At 35.0% G+C, this 18,088-nt stretch overlaps 1 protein-coding gene across 3 annotated transcripts; it reads right to left on the bottom strand.

Moving 5' to 3' along the window:
• Positions 1-8,048: 8,048 nt before the first annotated feature.
• Positions 8,049-13,191, bottom strand: LOC121979322. Of its 3 annotated transcripts, XM_042531303.1 has the most exons (4): positions 12,393-13,184; positions 12,091-12,278; positions 11,184-11,381; positions 8,049-8,259 (listed from the first exon to the last, which is right to left on the bottom strand). In XM_042531303.1, exons 2-4 carry the CDS (start codon positions 12,205-12,207, stop codon positions 8,074-8,076), a joined length of 501 nt encoding a protein of 166 aa, XP_042387237.1. In that variant the 5' UTR covers positions 12,208-12,278; positions 12,393-13,184; the 3' UTR covers positions 8,049-8,073. The 3 variants fall into 3 exon arrangements, with proteins under 3 accessions (XP_042387237.1, XP_042387239.1, XP_042387236.1); XM_042531305.1 differs by having other exon boundaries at positions 11,184-11,330; positions 12,091-13,191; XM_042531302.1 differs by having other exon boundaries at positions 12,091-13,184.
• Between the last annotated feature and the right edge of the window lie 4,897 nt (positions 13,192-18,088).

The raw sequence follows: 18,088 nt of genomic DNA, 5'->3' as shown, positions 1-18,088 counted from the left end.
TAAAAATTCTATTATTTTTTCTAAATCTTTATAACAGAAAGTAGAACTATAGAAAAAATTTAAATTTTTATTTCTGTGAATTTTTAGTATTAAAAATAATTTTTTGGTAATTAATTTACAATGAATGTATTATACAACAACAACAACAACCAAGCCTTTTCCCACTAGGTGGGGTCGGCTGTATGAATCTTTTTACGCCATCATAGATCAAATAATTTTAAAAATATTTATAATAATAGAAAGTTTACTGTTCTAATAGAATAAAAAATTTGAATAAGAAATTTGAATATAAAATTTCTTGAAAAATATTTTTCATATTAAATTAATTTATATCCTAATAATTTAAAAAATTTAGAAATTTAATATAAAAATGATTTAAGAACCCAATATAGGTTTCTACCTACTAGATTTATCAAGAATTTGGTGATATTTTTTTCTTAAGGATTTTCTTAATTTGTCTCTGATTTCTAATGTACAGATAATTTTATTATAATTTCTAAACTTTAATTTTTTGAAAATTATTTGAACATATTTAAACATACATGGTCATTTCCATTTTTACTAATTTTTTTCCATATTTTCATTTTCTATTTTAAAATTATCATAGATAAGTAAGAAGCATGAATGTACTAAGTTTAATTTTAACCTAGCATTATCTTTTTCTAGTTTTAACAAATTCTTAGATAACATCTTGATAAATTCAAAAGATTATTCAGAGGTAATGCACGTTCCTCATTTACCTTATGGTGTGATGCTCCCCATTCATCGCAGCTTTTCTTCTGAAGATCCTCCCCCTTCATCGATGCTCATCTTTGAGCTGCTTTCATCTTCTCCTTGGTGGTCTGCCAATAGGGTTAGATCGGCGTATTCTTCAACTTCTGATTCTAATGATGGCATTCGCCCCACGTCATCTTCAGGGTTTTGAGCTTCGATCTTGTTAGTCTTTTGCCCTTGTTCTTTAGTTTAAGACCTTTCTTCTTTGCAGTTGTAGCATCGGACCTTCCTTTTGCTCCGAGATTATTTCTTAGCCTGCGTCTTATTAAATTTAATACATTTAATAAACTTACTAAATTTTCTTACCATTAGGGCTACTTCATTTTCGTCAATAGAAATTTCTGAATCTAATTCATTCATTTTTATCCTTAAGGTAACATTCTGATTCGGCTTCTTCTTTAGTTCTGCACATCTAGATTTAAGAATTTCAAAAGTAGAAAATAATTCTTCTAAATTACTTATCTCTAAATCCCTAAAAGTGTAATATGCATCTACTAAGGCCGACCATTCCGGTGTTTTTGGAAAAACATTAAGCGCATACCTTAGCGAATCACGATTGATTATCTTTTCTCTGAGATTCATGAATTCAGTGATTAGCTTATTTAGCTTGGCGTGCAATTGAGAGACCGTTTCACCTTCAATCGAAGATTTGTTAGTTGGTTGCAAAGTGTATATCTTCTTGTGAGCTTGACTTCGAAGGATCCTTCATGAAGTTCTAAGAATTTTTTATAGAGATCTTTTGCAGACTTGTAAACTCCGATCCTGTTGACATTTTATGGTGGAAGCACACTCAACAAATGGAATTCTATTTTTCCGTTAGCCATAAATTCGGCTTGTTCCTTCTTTGTCCAGTTGTTCTCTTTCTTTAAATCGTCGTTGGTGTTAGTAGATACTACAAAATTATTTTTCAAAACTAGAAAAATATTGAAATATGTTTCAAAGCATACCTCCATTTTCTTCTAGTAGACAGTCTCCCTTAAACTTAGGCGGATGAATACTTGTTTTGACCATCGTCTTCTATGCTTCAGTCGGCAATTAGTCCTTCTGAAGCGGTTGTGCTCTGATACCATTTGTTGGTCTCGTGCGGCCGACAAGAGGAGGTGAATTGTCTGTCAAATGAAAGCGCCCTCATCAGATTGAGGGTGCCCTCAAAGCTCAATAGAGAGGCACCCTCAACAACATTGAAAGCGCCCTCAATGCCTTTAAGGGCGCCCTCGACCTGGTCAAATTGTCGTTGGCAAGTGGATAAAGTTTTATCCGCTTATCCCCTTGGAGACGCTCTCAACCCCTTTGAAGACGTCCTCTACGCTCGAGATAGAATTTCCAGGAGCTATATAATGACCCCTGGAGCTAGGAAATAATTAATCAACTCTTGTACTAACTTCCTAACAACTCTTAGAGCTTTCAGTGTGTAAAAGGCTTCTCCGCCTTCAAAGAAGGAGATTCTTAGTGAACTGTTCAACCGCTTTGGATTAACAACCACTTCGATTGTAACCAAGTCAATCCCTGAGTTTCTTCCCTAATTCTTTTATGTTATTTGATTTTATTTTATTGTTGCAATTTAAGAGTTGAAGTACGAGGAGGGTATTTTCTTATTTCAGGCAATTTACCCCTCCCTCTTGTCGGCCCGCTGCACCAACAGGAACAACTACTTGGATAAACTAAAAAGTATAACACGTACTAGTCTCACAGAATCGATCATGTCCGTACTCATCAATTCAATGACTAGAGTTTATTTTAATACATTCATAATTACAAATGTAAAGATGTTCACTAATTGTGATCCAATCACAAATTCTCTCATGCTATAAATTATATTACGGACATTCAGTAAATGAGTTTAGGATATAATCATACACATAGAGAATGTACACTCAAATAATAAATTTCTATTTATCCAATAAATAGTAGATCTCATAAGACAATTGTCTTAAGATATCTCTCAAATATAACATACTCACACATAGCCTAATATCAATCATCATAACATCCAATATTACAGCGTCTACTTTACTCTCAAACTTATTTTAAGGTAGAGGTTTTGTCAAAGGATCCACTAGGTTCCTTTTAGTTGGAATTTTTTCGATTTGTATTTGTTTCCTACTATAATCTCCCTAATCATGTGACAACGATGAAGCATATGTTTAAATCATTGATGAGATCTAGGTTCAATGACGAACTTCTCGATCTAAACCACTTTCATTGATGCTTTAAAAACTACAATATATTTCGTCTCAGCGGTCGAATCTACAACGGTTTCTTGCTTATAACCTTTTTAACTTATTGCGCTTCCATTTAAGATGAATACGTATCCGGATTGGGACTTGGAATCATCCCGGTCCGTTTGAAAACTGCATCATTATACTCATGTATAATCATATCACCCCCTCCATATACCAAGAACAAATACTTAGTGCCTAAGGATTGTCATAACAGGCAACTAACAAACTATATCTGGATCCAATTGATATCTGCTCATGACATTCAGAGCGTACAATATTCTACTTCTAACACATATGAGATCTAAATCATGTGAATCCTCTTGTCTTGTGTGCTCAGACACAGATTTTGAAAGATAAATCTCATGTCACATGGAAAGACAATCGATATTGGATTCTTCTAAGCTAAACCATTTTAGTACTTTAATGATGTATGTTGGCTGTGAAAAATTAAGTAACATTTCCGATCTATCTCTATAGATCTTAACACTAAGAATATAAATTATCTCTTTCATATTTTTCATAGAGAATATTTTAGATAACTAAATTTTAACTAATTGATGAACAGGTACATCATTTCTTATGAACAATATGTAATGAACATATAACACTAAAAACATAACTGCTCCCCCACTAACCTTCATGTACACAAAGGGTTCATTTGGATATTGTGAGAAATAAACTCTCATCCATCTTAGCAGTGGTAACATGGATCCTTCGGAACCAGTTCTTATTTTTTGGCCTTGAGAACAATTCTCAAGTTTGAAACTAATCCAAGAAGTTCAGCCTTGTCAATTTAGTTGTTTCTAAAGTTGAGTGCAAATTCAAAGAAAATATGTTATTTTAATAAAATAGAAATACACAATCAAGTAAATATGATAGAGATGATTTATTCCATAAATATAAACAACTTACACATGAATATTGATTCCCACTTACTTATCTAATTCAAAGAGTTATTACTTTGAATTCGAGAGATCGTAGATTTTCTCCATGTGGATTGATATCCATTATTGATAAGAACAACCTTAACTTTGGCCAACAAATATTCTTAGTTATAGTGGTAGATATCACATATACTGATTACGTATCTCATATACAAAATTATCATATTATGCTATCAACTAATTAAATATTTATATAAATATTAGGTTATTGACACATTAACAAGTATACATCAAATATATATCACCAACTTCACCTCTATCCACTTAGACCTTGACTTTGACCAAAAAATTAATACTTCAAGTTAAAATAAACTCGTTAATCATGAGATCGTATCTCGATGGTTCAAACATATTTAATTTCAAGTTGAGTTTCACTTTGGCCAATAACTTAAACAAGAAATCAAACTCTAGTTCTTATCCTATTAACGGAAGGTGTAAGTCTTAATATTTTCAAGTAAAGATTTAAGTATTATCATCATCATGCAAATGTACTTTCTAAACGACATCATACTCATGTCTTAAATGATGACATATGATATCGCATGCATGACATAATCAATAATATAACACATTGTGCACATGATATATACATCTAATACATCAACATGACATACATTTATGTTATGGCATGACATGCCATGCCTATTATTCATAATTTTATTTATATATAAAGTACGATTAAGAATCTGATTTTCATGAATCAAGCTTCTTTTACTTAAATTAGGAAATAAATTTTTAAAATTTAAATACATATTTTATATAGAAAATTATTCTCAATCACGAAAATCTAATTAATTAGAAAATAATTCCCTAATTTTAAATCTCCTAATAAATTAAAAAATTAATAATTAAAATTTCGTAAATAATTCAAAATCTTTCAAATTTGGAAAAATTTTAAATTATTTCAAAAACTTTCTAAAATTAATTTACTAACAAATTAGAAAACTTTCTAAAAATAAAATTTCTTAATAAATTTAGAATCTTTCCAAATTGAGATTCCTAAATTATTATATAATATTTCCATATTAAAAATTTCTAAATTATTTTATAACTTTCAAAAAATAAATTTTCCTAACAAATTAAGAAACTTTCTAAAAGTAAAGATTCGCAATCAAATAGAAAACAAAATAAAAAGATTAATTTATGACCAACTATGACTTAAAAAAATATTTTACGATCATGTCGAAGCACAATTAAATTCTAAAACCGCTGTTGAGGAGCCCGACACGGAATCATGCTAAAATATATTTCGTAAACATGCACGGTAGAAATAAGAACATAATTGATCCTGTTTGAAAATGAAACAAATGATGTAATGGCTAGAACAATAGAACAAGTCAGAACATTACAATGGGCATAGTGAATAATGTGGAAAAAGATGAACAGTAGAACAACAGTGTGGATACGTATGCATGTGCGAGTATGTGTATGTAAATACCCTTAGCCAACATAGAGAACCCCTTTCTATAATGTCTCACATAACCTCTACAATAATGAGACGTTAGAGAATATCTAATGTCAAAATATGTCGAACAATGGAGGATATACAGTAGCCTCTCCTTGGGTAGCAGAAAGTTCCATGCGTGTATATATATATATATATATATATATATATATATATATATATATATATATATATATATATATATATATATATATATATATATATATATATATATATATATATATATATATATATATATATATATATATATTCCCAGGCGTGTGGCGACTATTCTTTGATAGGGGAGCTGAGAAGTGGGGAGTTGAGCCCTGTAGATTTGACCAGCTCTAGGGCCACTTGAGTTTGTGTTGGGATCCTTACCGCTGAGAAGTGGGGAGCTGATCCCTGTAGGTTCGAACGGCTCTAGGACAACTTAGGTTTGTGTTGGGAACCTTGCCGTTGAGAAGTAGGGAGCTGAGTTCCATAGGTCCGACCGGCTCTGGGACCACTCGGGCTTGTGCTAGGAGGCTTGTCCATGAATAGGAGGTGTATATCCTGTTGGTCCCGGTGCAGTCGACAAGAGGGGTGAATTGTCCTGAAATAATGAAACTACTCTTCTCGTTCTTTCAACTTTAATTAGACAAACACTTAATAATAAAAATAAAAAATCCATTAAAAGAAATTCGAGGTTACTGAATTTTACTTGATTTACAACCGGAAAAATTACTAATCTAAGACAATGTTAACACTAGCGAAGTCTCCTTCTTTGAGCTAGGTCGGAAGTAGAGAAGCCCCGTACAACGTTTGAAAGCACGAATACAAAAGACATAATTGAAAATTGAAGTACAATAAGTGTTGTCAAGTGTCATTATAAATGAAGAAGACCAGAGCTTTATTTATAGCCCACTAGTTGAAAATTGTCGTTTGCTGACGTGACATCTCTAGGCATCTGGACCCTATCCAGGCACCCCCAGCGGTGCAAATTCTATCGTCTTCGCAACGACCCAAAGATAAAATTTGTCCTTGTCCGGGCGCTTGGATCGGTCCGGGCATTTGGACTGTTGTCGACGTGTACCCAATCCTTTATCCGCAGCAACGTTCTGAAGAGGAGGTGCCCAAGGAGGTTCGGGCACCCAAGGAGGTTCGAGCGCCCAAATCCTCTTCAGGCGCCCGGAGTCTGGGCACATGTCCAAGCTCCTGGACAAGTCAACACTGTGTTGACTTATCCGATCTTCCGGTCCAATCACTTGGGTGATTCTCCTGCCATCTAGAGTTGAGCTTACCCGAACTCAACTCCGGCTTTGTCCTCGAGCAATCTTCCGCTCAGGCTTCTCGTTCCTCAGAAACGTCGCATGCATTCTTCTCACTCCACCGATATAATCTTCCGCAGCTTCTCGTCCATTGGAAGCACCGAGCCCGTCGACTCGCTCCTGGTGTCATCCTTCTCGTCCGCTACGTCTTCCGCTCAACTTCTTGTGTTCCTAAGTTCTTGCACACTTAAACACAGATCAAAGCACTATAGGATCTAACTTGACTTGGTTGACCACATCAAAACCAACCCGGGAGTACTTACAATCTCCACCTTTTTGATATGCATCTAACCCAAGTTATATTAGGGTTAATCAAAACATACAATAAGTAATAAATTAATTTCGCAAATATTACAAGTACGATAGTTCAATTAAGTACTAAGAAAAATATTACAAATTATCTCAAATTATTAACTCCCCCTTAACCGGCTAAATTTCTATCCCCCTTTGATCACATAAAAAATTAGGGTAAATTCTACCACGGTACAAATTTATCCGCCCTCTCTCTTCTTTTCTTCTTTACTCAACTCAAGGGACCACGGTGCAAATTCTATTAGCTTCGCAACAGCTCAAAGATAAAATTTTTCCTTATCCAGGACCCTAGATCGACTGGGCGCCTGGACTGTTGCTGATGTGGACCCAATCCTTTATTCGCAACAACGTTCTGAAGAGGGCGCTCCCTAGGCGGTACAAGCGCCCGTAACCTCTCTGAACGCCCGGAGTCAGGGTGCCTGGGCAAGTCAACACTATGTTCACTTGTCCGGTCTTCCGCTCCAGTCGCTTGGATGATTCTCCGGCCATCCAGAGATGAGCTCACCTGAACCCAACTCAGGCCTTATCCTCGAGTAGTCTTCCGCACCAAATTCTCGTCCCTCGTAAGCATTGTTGCATCCTTTTCGCTCCTCCAACATACTCTTCCATAGATTCTCGTCCCTCGGATCCACCGAGCCCGTCGACTTGCTCCCTGTGCCATCCTTTGCTAGCAGTGCTTCCTTTGGCCAAAACAACAACTTGGCTAACGGAGGAATATGAGCGCCGACAGATTGATACTATCGGCCAGTTCTTCTAAGTTTTTATTTATTTATTTATTTTTGAAATAATTTGATTGTTTATGGGAAGGATTGTATAATATAGAAATAGTGAACTTCGTACCAAAGATCCTACACATGGAAGTATAATATTGATACTATTCAGCAATTCTTGTAGTTCTACACATGGAAGTATGCAGCATGCACACTACACTTACAAGGTCCTATTTAAAGAAGATGCAGAAAAAATCATAGTTAATATGCTCAGTTAAGCCAATTCCATGTACATTAATTGAACTAGAAACTATGCTTATGCTTAAAAGAAATGAAAGGAACATCTGAAATTATAAATTAGAACAAAAAACATACTCGTGCATCAGAAAGAGCAGGATTAATGATGTCATTTTGGAAAGTTGAGATAGTGAAGGTAGAACCAGTTCTTTCTGCTTTCAAAGCATATGCAGGAATAAGATCAATATTTGACAATCTGAGGAGGGAATATGTCAGCTTCAGTGCTCGAGATTTTGTTGTCTCAATCTGCATTTTAAGAAAAGAAAGATACTGCAAAGATTCAGAAAAATTTTGTAATTTTAAGAAAAGAAAGGCAACCTGACATTTGGACAGATAAATAAGTAGGCACATACATAAATACAGATTTCCACACTGCAGAAATATATAACTGACATTGCTTAACAGTTGACATTCCCAGAAACAAAATTAGCAAAATTGAAAGCAAGAATATGGTAAGCATGCAATCAGGGGAAGAATATCAGATTCTACAAAAGTTGTATTAGATACTAAAAATAGTGAAATTATATGATAAATCAAGATAATACCCATTATATTGTAGGCACTAATGGTTTCCTTAAAGTGAAATGAGTCTTGGAGGATGAAGCTTGGCCACTTTCAAAAGATTCGTGAGAGATTGCACAGTGAAATGAGAGATTGAGATTCAATATCATGCTCTTCAAAAAAGAAATTAAAATTGGAAGAGAGACTAAGTAAAATCCAATATTACTCAAAGAGATCTCAAAGAAAGGCTTCATAAGTTATGGCATTTCCAAAGGACAATCTATCTTTTCAGAGTTACAATTAATAATGGAACTAAAAAAGCATCACAGATATGAGTGAGTTCAAAATTCCAACATCTTTTTCTGTGAGGGGAGGAATGTAAGTAACAAAATTATTGACCATTTTACTTTGAGAGAGGGAGAATGTGTTAGGACAGATTTAAGTGAAATTGGCACAAGCTCTGATAGAAGAGATGTTGAAAATGATAGATAAATAGTAATTTTTTCTTAAATCATGCAAAAAGGCAAACGAAGGGTGCTGAGGTAGTAACTATGTTGGCTAAATATCGTTACCTATCTCTAATACTTGAACTCATATAACCCCTCCATAACCGTGTTGGACAATGATACTCCAACATTGACACTCCAAGATAATTCTTGATACTCCTATCCGTCATGTATAATTTTTTTTTTAAAACAATCGTGTTGAATATTTTGATCTAACACATGTTTAATACCTGCATCTGTGTTCAACTAACATAGATTGTCATAATAACTATAATAGAGAGTTCTTTTCTAATACTGATCACTTTAGACAACGGAATCATCTAGAAGTTTGACCATTAAGTGTGAACTGAAAGAACATAAGAATGAGATAGAAGGGATGGGCAATGTGTGGGGCGACAAAGATGATGTGCCATCATACAAAGAGACAACCACATGATTTTGATGATAGAAAAGTAATTATAACTTATAAATAAACTTCAACTGACAAATTAGTTTATACAATTGCAGTGTAGTAAGAAATAATAATCATTTAGATCATAATTTAGAAATTAGTAAGTAAGCATGTAGAAGTAAGACAAGTTTCCAAAATACGCAAACCGCTAGTGAACCAATGCAATGAGAAATCACGTGATTAACCACAACAATAAAAAATTACGCTAAATCAGTAGGTGATCCAGGATTAATTCTCTGATTTTATCTATCAGCTCTAATAATATGAATATATGAGAAATTAGTAATTCAAATTTCAATATATTTGAATACACAAGTCACCATCTGGTGTTGGACACCAACTTCATAGCAGTAAAATTTTAAGAGTGTTTACGTTAATGAAAAATATATAACTGCGAGGGAACTTTGTGCATATGGAGGCAATAGAAAACAAGGGTCAAATTGAACATAAAAATCTGAAGTTCTGCCCTCTTGCTCTAGTGGGATTAGTAGCAACATTTTTATAAGTTCAACAGTTCAACCTTGTAGCCTTGGTAAGGCAAACTAGCTTAAAATCTTAAACTATAAAAACGTTTAACTTCAATACCACTTTGAAAACAAAGGGTTGGAAGACAACAAGATGGGTCTTGTATTAACTAATTAGGCATGCATAGTAAACACGTAAAACAAGCAAAGAGAACCCTCAAATTTAAGCCATCAAACCAGCTTTATATTTCCCAAAATCTAACGTTTATGAACGATACATTTCTGAAACTCCTTGATCATTACAAACATCTAAAACCGCTAGGTAAAACTCTCAATTTATCTTCATGGAAAACTGTTTTTGCTCCAAGTCCAACAACCTAAAATACAGAGAAGCCGCCAACTCAGGAAGTTTCAGGCTAGTATTTGAATTCTTAGTACCAAACATTCTAGTATGATTTAATGGCAATTAATGGTATCTGTAAGATTATTTCTTAAGAATGTTACATTTGGAGCAAGAATAGCCCAAAAACAGCAATATACTGAACAGAGAGGTAAATTGAAAATTCTCTTTAACTTGCTAATAAATAAAGGTCATATTAATGTTCCTAAATGTTTACAGCTCCCAAGCAAAAATCTGCCAATTGAGCAGAATGGAAATTATTTGTATCATAAAAAGAAGATTGATGTATCACTCATCAAAGTATTGAAAAGGAATTTAATATTTGAAAGGGGAGAGAATCCACTGGCTAATGTTGTCATTCGTGTCTTTTAATATGCATTCATAAATTTTAACTTTTCTTCTTGCAATGACTAGTGACGAACCAGCAAATTTATGATGGGATTTGATCCCTCGGTTGGTGAATGTCTTGTTGAATTAATAAAGAAACAGTTGGCAAACAAAACTTTACCAATTAAATTAGTCGAGAAGACAATAAATTAAACCCAGATCTTAATGAAGGACAAGTTCCTGATGGCAGTAACATTTGGTGCTTAATGTTGTATTTTCAAGCTAAATTTTGTTGGTATTAAAAATGAGCTTTCTTAAATGACAGGCTGAAATTTTAAATATGAAAATGCAATTAATTTAGTCTTTCCTTCAAGAGACAATTCTGCACCTAATTCTTCTATTTGCTTATAAGATAAGACCCAAAAAATTGCTCAGAGATGATATGAAGCATGACTTTGAAAGAAACATGCAAGGACAAATAATTTGAACATAATATTTTAGAGAAGTTTAGATTTATTAACTTGTTTGAGTATTGGAGATGACAAATAACATATAAATTGTCCATCTGGATTTCTTTCACAGCGGCTGTATTTGGCGGACTCTGTCTCAGAATGCAAAAGCAATGTGATCTCATTTGTAGTAGGAACCACTCCTTCCTTGAGATATCTCTGTCCAAGAAGGGCATTGATAATAGTAGATTTTCCAGAGTTAAATTCGCCCTAAGAACAAAATGAACCATTTATCTTAGAAATAAGAAAGATTAAAATAGAAAAGGCAATTTCAGAAACATCCACTCAGGTTTCTTTCAACGAGTTTGTATTGCATAACAAAACAAAATGAGTTGGCAGGGATCATGGGAATTTTTGCAACAATGTGCAGATAGTAATCAACAGAAACAATGAATTGCTATTACTTGTCAGCCATCACAAAGAAAACAGTAAACAAAAAGTATACAACGAAATTATGAAGAAAGCATATCAACTGTTTTATGTACAGCTCTCCCACAACAATTGAGATTAAACGTAACTATCATAGAAAAAGGTTAATAACTACATAATTGACTGTTGCAGGAAGTTATAAAGAACGCTGCAGAGTTAAAGGCAGAGATGATATTACATTAAAAATAGACATTAGGTGCTACCTCTTTACATCTGACAATAGGAGTCTGTCAAACCACCAACGGAGACAACAGCTAAGTATTGTGCAAACCCACATTTAAGGAATACGTTCATGTGAAAATAATAATGGCAAAAATCACTAAAAAATATACCAACAATAAGAACTTATGATCAACATTTGAGTGCATCTACTCAATCTCAAAATTAATTCCATAGTGGGCAAAACATGTCCTTTCAGCTGTGTACAGAAACAGACACTCATTTGCATGGAAAACATGTATATATTCAGCCCATGTTGCTTAATACTAACCATGCATTGCTCATAGTGGGCAAGTTGCCTACTAAGTATTCTTCCTCTTGGTCTTCTTCTTCTCTCTTTTTCTCTTCCTCTCATCATTCGTGTTATGCTTGATCCATCATTGCCCATTTAGGTCTCATCTCATGTTAGTTGCCTACTAGCAACTTTGTACAATCTTCACCACTGGTACCCCTATATCCCTGATCAGTGTATCGTCCATTAAATGACATTGTGATTTCACTCTCTCTCTAACTTTCCCACTGGATCTCACACAATACAGAGGAAGTATAACAAAATAATATATATGTACCTACATGTGTAAATATTAAATTGAATCAAGTTGTTCCCACAAATGGAGAGTAATTAGAAGGTAGGCCCTGTCGCCGACCAATGATTTCAGAGCACGCGCCACCGTCGAGCACAACCACTCCGACTCCTTTGGGCAAGGCAAAGTCAATTTCGGCCCCCCTTTCGAGCGACTCGTCAACGCTTAATCGGAGCACCAAGGCGGGGACACTAATCTCCGGCCGCTTGAACCCGCCGGGGAACAAAGTCCTCACCTGCTGCTGCTGCTGAATCTGTTTTTGAGGATTGGGGAAGGAAGACGAGTTGGGCCCGACGGCATTGACGGTTCGGGGAGTAGATGGACGGTCGGAGAGGGAGGGGCGCCGGCAGAAGGGAAACGCCGAGAGGGGTTTGGGAAAGCGAGGAAGGTGGGGGCTGCGAGCAGCGGCGACGGGCGTGTGGCTGTGCAGCAGGCAGGCTACCATCGGTGGCCGACGAGAAATTTGGACAGAGGAAGAGAGGGAGATGCGAAGGGGAGAAAAGCACACGAAATATAAAACAGGGGGAGAATCATCCACAAAAATCCACTAAACCGGTTTCCGTTCAAGTTCTTATCAGAATATTTTTGAGAATACCTCGATAATAGTCCGCCCGTTAGTTTTGGGAGGCGAAACGACTCCGACTAACCGACGATTATATGGCCCGTTCACTGAGCTACCGTTTCTACCTGTTAATAGATAAAACCAATTTCTTCCATCAACTTGGTAGCAAATCAAACACTTCTAAGAGATTCCCGTTGGAAAATATGATGATCAAATCGGACCTCTTGGTCTGAATGTCCGACTATTCCTTCTTGACAGGTACACTCAGATATGAATTTATAAGTATATGTCACTGATAAGATGGATAATGACAAATATAACTCACGATGACGATTTTCACTTAGCATTAGGTGCACGACATCAACGTCACATCTATGACACTTATCAAAAGCAAGCTCCCAACGCCCGCGTCCCCTTGCTTCTAGTAGTACGTAAGAATTCATATGGGCATCGAGGTTCGACTGCATAATTTATAAAATCATGGTGGCATAATTTATAGAATCATGATGGTAAAAAGATGAATATGCTCGTCCCCAGCGTCCATGTCAATCCGTCCCAAGACCCATAATTTATAAAATCATGTGGCATAATTTATTGAATCATGATCCCATGTGGGATGAATTTAGAATCATGATCATATCAAGTCGGGATCGTAGAATTGTACAATTCTACCAAAAACTATTAAATTTTATGGAACATGATTATTAATTTAAAATAATTTTTTTTTTAAAAATATATATATATATATATATATAAAGGGTATATTGTCCTAAAATCTCTAGATGCAAACTTTTCTTCCTAAGTCCCTATATCAAAAAAAATTATCCTCACTATTTACATATAAACTTTTATTTGCTTCAACTCCCTAATGCACACTGATTACCTAATTGTCCTTATTTTTTTTAGGTAAAAGAAGTTTAAAATTAAGTATAAGTCTTCTTAAATTCAATACATTTAAACTAGAATCTAGTATATTTTTTTTTATCATATTAAGTACAACCCTTTTTCCGCATGACAAGTCGATTGATATACTCGATTCTAGTTAAATGATGCTAAATTTAGTAGGAATTACACTATTAGATTTAGATCAGAATCTCTTATTATTTTTTATAGGTATAAAAAGTTTAAAATGAGGTATAATTCCACCTAGATTCAGTATTATTCAACTATAATCAAGTATATCAATCGATTGTTTAGGCGAAAAAAAGAGTTGTGCTCAATTTAATAGAAAATATACTATATTTTAGTTTAAATATACTACACTTGTGAGGAATTATACCTCATCTTGATTTTTTATACCTAAAAAAAAATAAGGACAATTAGGTAAATCGATATCCATTAGGGAGTTGAAGTAAAGAAAAGTTTTCATGCAGAAAGTGCGAATAAAACTTTTTTGACATAGTGACTAAGGAGGAAGTTGAATTTGCTATTAGGGATTTTAGGGCAATTTACCGTTAATTTTTAACTACCATGCTATTTTTAGCATAATAATACTCAATAATATTTATATTTTCATATTACAAAATTCAAGAGTATAAAATTTCTATTAACATAATAATAATAATCGTATTCAACTTCGAGAATGTTCCCTTGATTCACAAGATAATTAATTTAATTTATGGAAAAATAAGCAGTTAATGTAATAGAAACTATTAAAAAATTTTATTCGAATACAAACGTTGGAAATAATCTTCTAAAGACCTTTTGATTTAGTAGAATATCATACGATAGACATCTAAAAACTTATCATTTTGGGTGAAAATAAACGACATAATATTATTGATAAAAATTAACTAAAAATTAACTAAATAGATGTTTAAATAATCTCATAACTCTAACCCTAACTCTATAGAAGACAAAAAAAACTTAAATTATAAAATAATCTAAAAGATAATAAAAGACTAAATATCTTCTCGACATCGCAAAAGGCTTTAAACGATATGTTTTGGGTTTAACACTGAGCTGTTATAGGTTTCATCTGATAATCAACTGTAAATCTCTAAACAACCTTCAATTTGATATATTATAAGTCTCGTGGTTAAATTCGAGTCAAAAGTTATGATTTTTCAAAGCTTGATGCTACTTCGATTCTATTCGATCTTACCGATCCCACCGATCTTGATTCGATTCTATTACAAAATGATCATGTATGATTCAGGATTGATTTTGTGTTCTAGATAGTAGGATCCTACAATCTAAGATTACTAATCCTGTCTGAGAGCTGTAGAGATAGCACGCTAGTGACAATGGACAAATATTTGACTGGAACAAGATTTTTCCCTTCTTGGCGAAGATTCCTTACGATCCTGCGCACACGCGATGATCCAACGAAGAGTTAGTGACCAAAGGACAGGGAAGGGGATCCCTGGCAAGACCCTCCGACGCTCATGTTAGTACGGTCCTGGATGAAGGAGTCAAGAAAAGAGAAGTGCTCGCCCGAGAATAGAGCTCAAATGATGTAGATTGTGTACCTTGCCAATGGAGAGGACCCCCTTTTTATAGCACTTCTCATAATCTCCGTGATCATGAGATGACCTTGTGTATAGGAGTTTGTTAGTTTGTTATGTCATGAGTATTTGAGGAATCTTTTATCTACCCACAGATATACCTCTTTTGTCGCTTCTGGCTTAGACCTTTGATGAAGCTGTTACAAAAGTATGATGTCATAAATGGTTGCACAATGGGAAACAAAATAGCTTCTGAAGGAGGTTTCAAAGGAATATTCCTTGACAACTCTGACAGGTTGTTAAAATGTTGTCTCATGCCTGTCTGTTAAATATATCTCGGTTAGCTAACAAGGTGATGCCGAGCAGAATATAGATTATTCTGGGGCATGAAGTTATAGAGGGATTAAGAAGAAACAAGAGAGAAATAACAAAATAAGAAGTAGCTCAAGATAGGTTTAAAAAAAAACCTTCTTCAGAAAATAAGAGCGAGAAATAAAGAACAAAAGAGATATAGTCGTAACGTGACTTAAGCGAAACCAATCGATTCAATATCAAAATAACTTGTCTGCAAACATCATCTAAGCATAGGCTTATATAGCTCTCAAAACCCTAAAAAAAATCTAAATAAAACAATAACCAACTAGACTTATTTCCTAAGATTTAGAATAAATTAACTATCAAGACTCGGTTCCTAAGATTTAGGACAAGATTAAATATAAAAAATAAACTAAATTTAATTAACGGATAACTACTTAAAAACCTCCAATTTTGGATTCTCTCCTGCATCAGTCGCCTGGAGTTGAAGAGAACTCGTCCTCAAGTTTAGGGTGGATATATCCGGTTCCAGAGCACAATGACTTAAGTGTTTTATATTAAAAACATCAGAAGTTTTTAAATGGCTAGGAAGTCACAACCTATAGGCATTGTCATTAATCTTTTCTAGTATCTCGCAAGGTCCAATCTTTCGATCTTTGAGCTTGTTGTATTCACCAACAGGGAAATGGTCACGAGTTAATACAGCCCAAACCATATCACCAATGTCAAAAAGAACCTGACGTCGATGTCGATCTACCCTGATCTTGTATTCGGTGTTTCTTTCTTCAATAGTTTACTTAACCTGCTCATGAATAACTCAAAGATGCTCAGCCATCTCCTCAGCCTTGGGGTTAGTTTATCGGGGACGCGAAATAGGGACTAAATCCAGTACCCCAGATGAGTTTCGTCCATAAACAACTTCGAAAGAACTCAAACCAGTGGTCATGTTCTTTGATCTATTGTATGTGAATTCTACTTGAGGTAAAATTAGATCTCATTGCTTCGGTTTGGTTCCTGTGAAACATCTCAGAAGATTTCCTAAGCTCGATTCACTACCTCATTCTGACCATCCGTCTGAGGGGATAGGCGCTGTTGAAGTTTAGCTTTGTCCCTAACTTTTCCCATAAAGTCTTCCAAAATTGACTGACGAATTTAGTATCACGATCCGAAGTAATAGTTTGAGGAATACCGTGTAAACGCATAGTCTCTTTGAAGAAGAGGGTGACAATCCGAACAGCATCCATGTTTTTTTTTCATGCCACAAAGTGAGTCATTTTGGAGAATCGGTCCACCACAACTAGAATAGAGTCTGCATTGGTGAGGGTTCCCTTAGATTGCTGACAAACAAAGCAATGGTCCACGAAATGAGCTACGTCATTGGTTAACTTGGTCCAATAGAAGTCGGAAGAGATGAGGGCTAATGTCTTATTTTGGTCAAAATGTCCTTCGTTATGCAATTCACTGATAATGTGTTGTATATCTAAGAAAGATCCAAAGCTGACAACCTTAATGCTCATGGTAGTAAGCAGGGAAGAATGACAGCTTAGAGCATCTACAATACAATTAAGACTCCTGGATTGATGCTTCAGCGTGAATGTGAACTCTGGAAGTACTGTTAGAACGGGGTGCTTCGGTCATCTTTTCCTTCACCAGTCGAGAACTAGTGATAGCCACTTCAGTCCACTTGAACCTGTTCCCCTTGAGATACTTAGTGATAAGAGAAATTAAGGTGCTGAAATTCTGGATGAATCGACGATAGAAAGAGGCTAATCCATGAAAATTTCGGATGTTGTGAATGGTTTTTGGCTGCGACCACTCTAAAACTACATCTATCTTTGATGGATCTGCACGAACACCATCAGTAAACACTATAAATCCAATAAACAAATCTGAGGTTGTGAAGAAAGAACACTTCCTATTGTTGATGAACAAGTGTTCCGCCTTTAGCTTCTCAAAAATAGTGCGAAGGTGATCAATGTGCAAAGCATGTGTCAGGCTATAAATGAGGATGTCGTCCAAGTATACAACCACGAATCTTCCCATGAAAGGTCGTAAGACTTGATGCATGAATCTCATGAACGTGTTGGGTGCATTGGATAGTCCGAAAGGCATGACCATCCACTCGTACAACCCATGTTGTGTCTTGAAGGCGGTCTTCCATTTATCCTCCGGCTCGATTTGAATCTGGTGGTATCCACTTCTAAGATCAATCTTGGAGAAGATCTTTGAACTGGAAAGTTGATCCAACATGTCATTTAAGCGAGGAATCGAAACTATATACTTCACTGTGATTGTGGTAATGGCTTTACTATCAATACATATGCACCACGAACCATCTTTCTTTGACACGAGTAGGGAAGA

The sequence above is a fragment of the Zingiber officinale genome, chromosome 5A, assembly GCF_018446385.1.
Source record: "Zingiber officinale cultivar Zhangliang chromosome 5A, Zo_v1.1, whole genome shotgun sequence".
In the NCBI taxonomy this organism is placed as follows: Eukaryota; Viridiplantae; Streptophyta; class Magnoliopsida; order Zingiberales; family Zingiberaceae; genus Zingiber; species Zingiber officinale.
The sequence above is the reverse complement of the archived record's forward strand: the minus strand, read 5'-3'. Positions and strand labels throughout refer to the sequence as shown.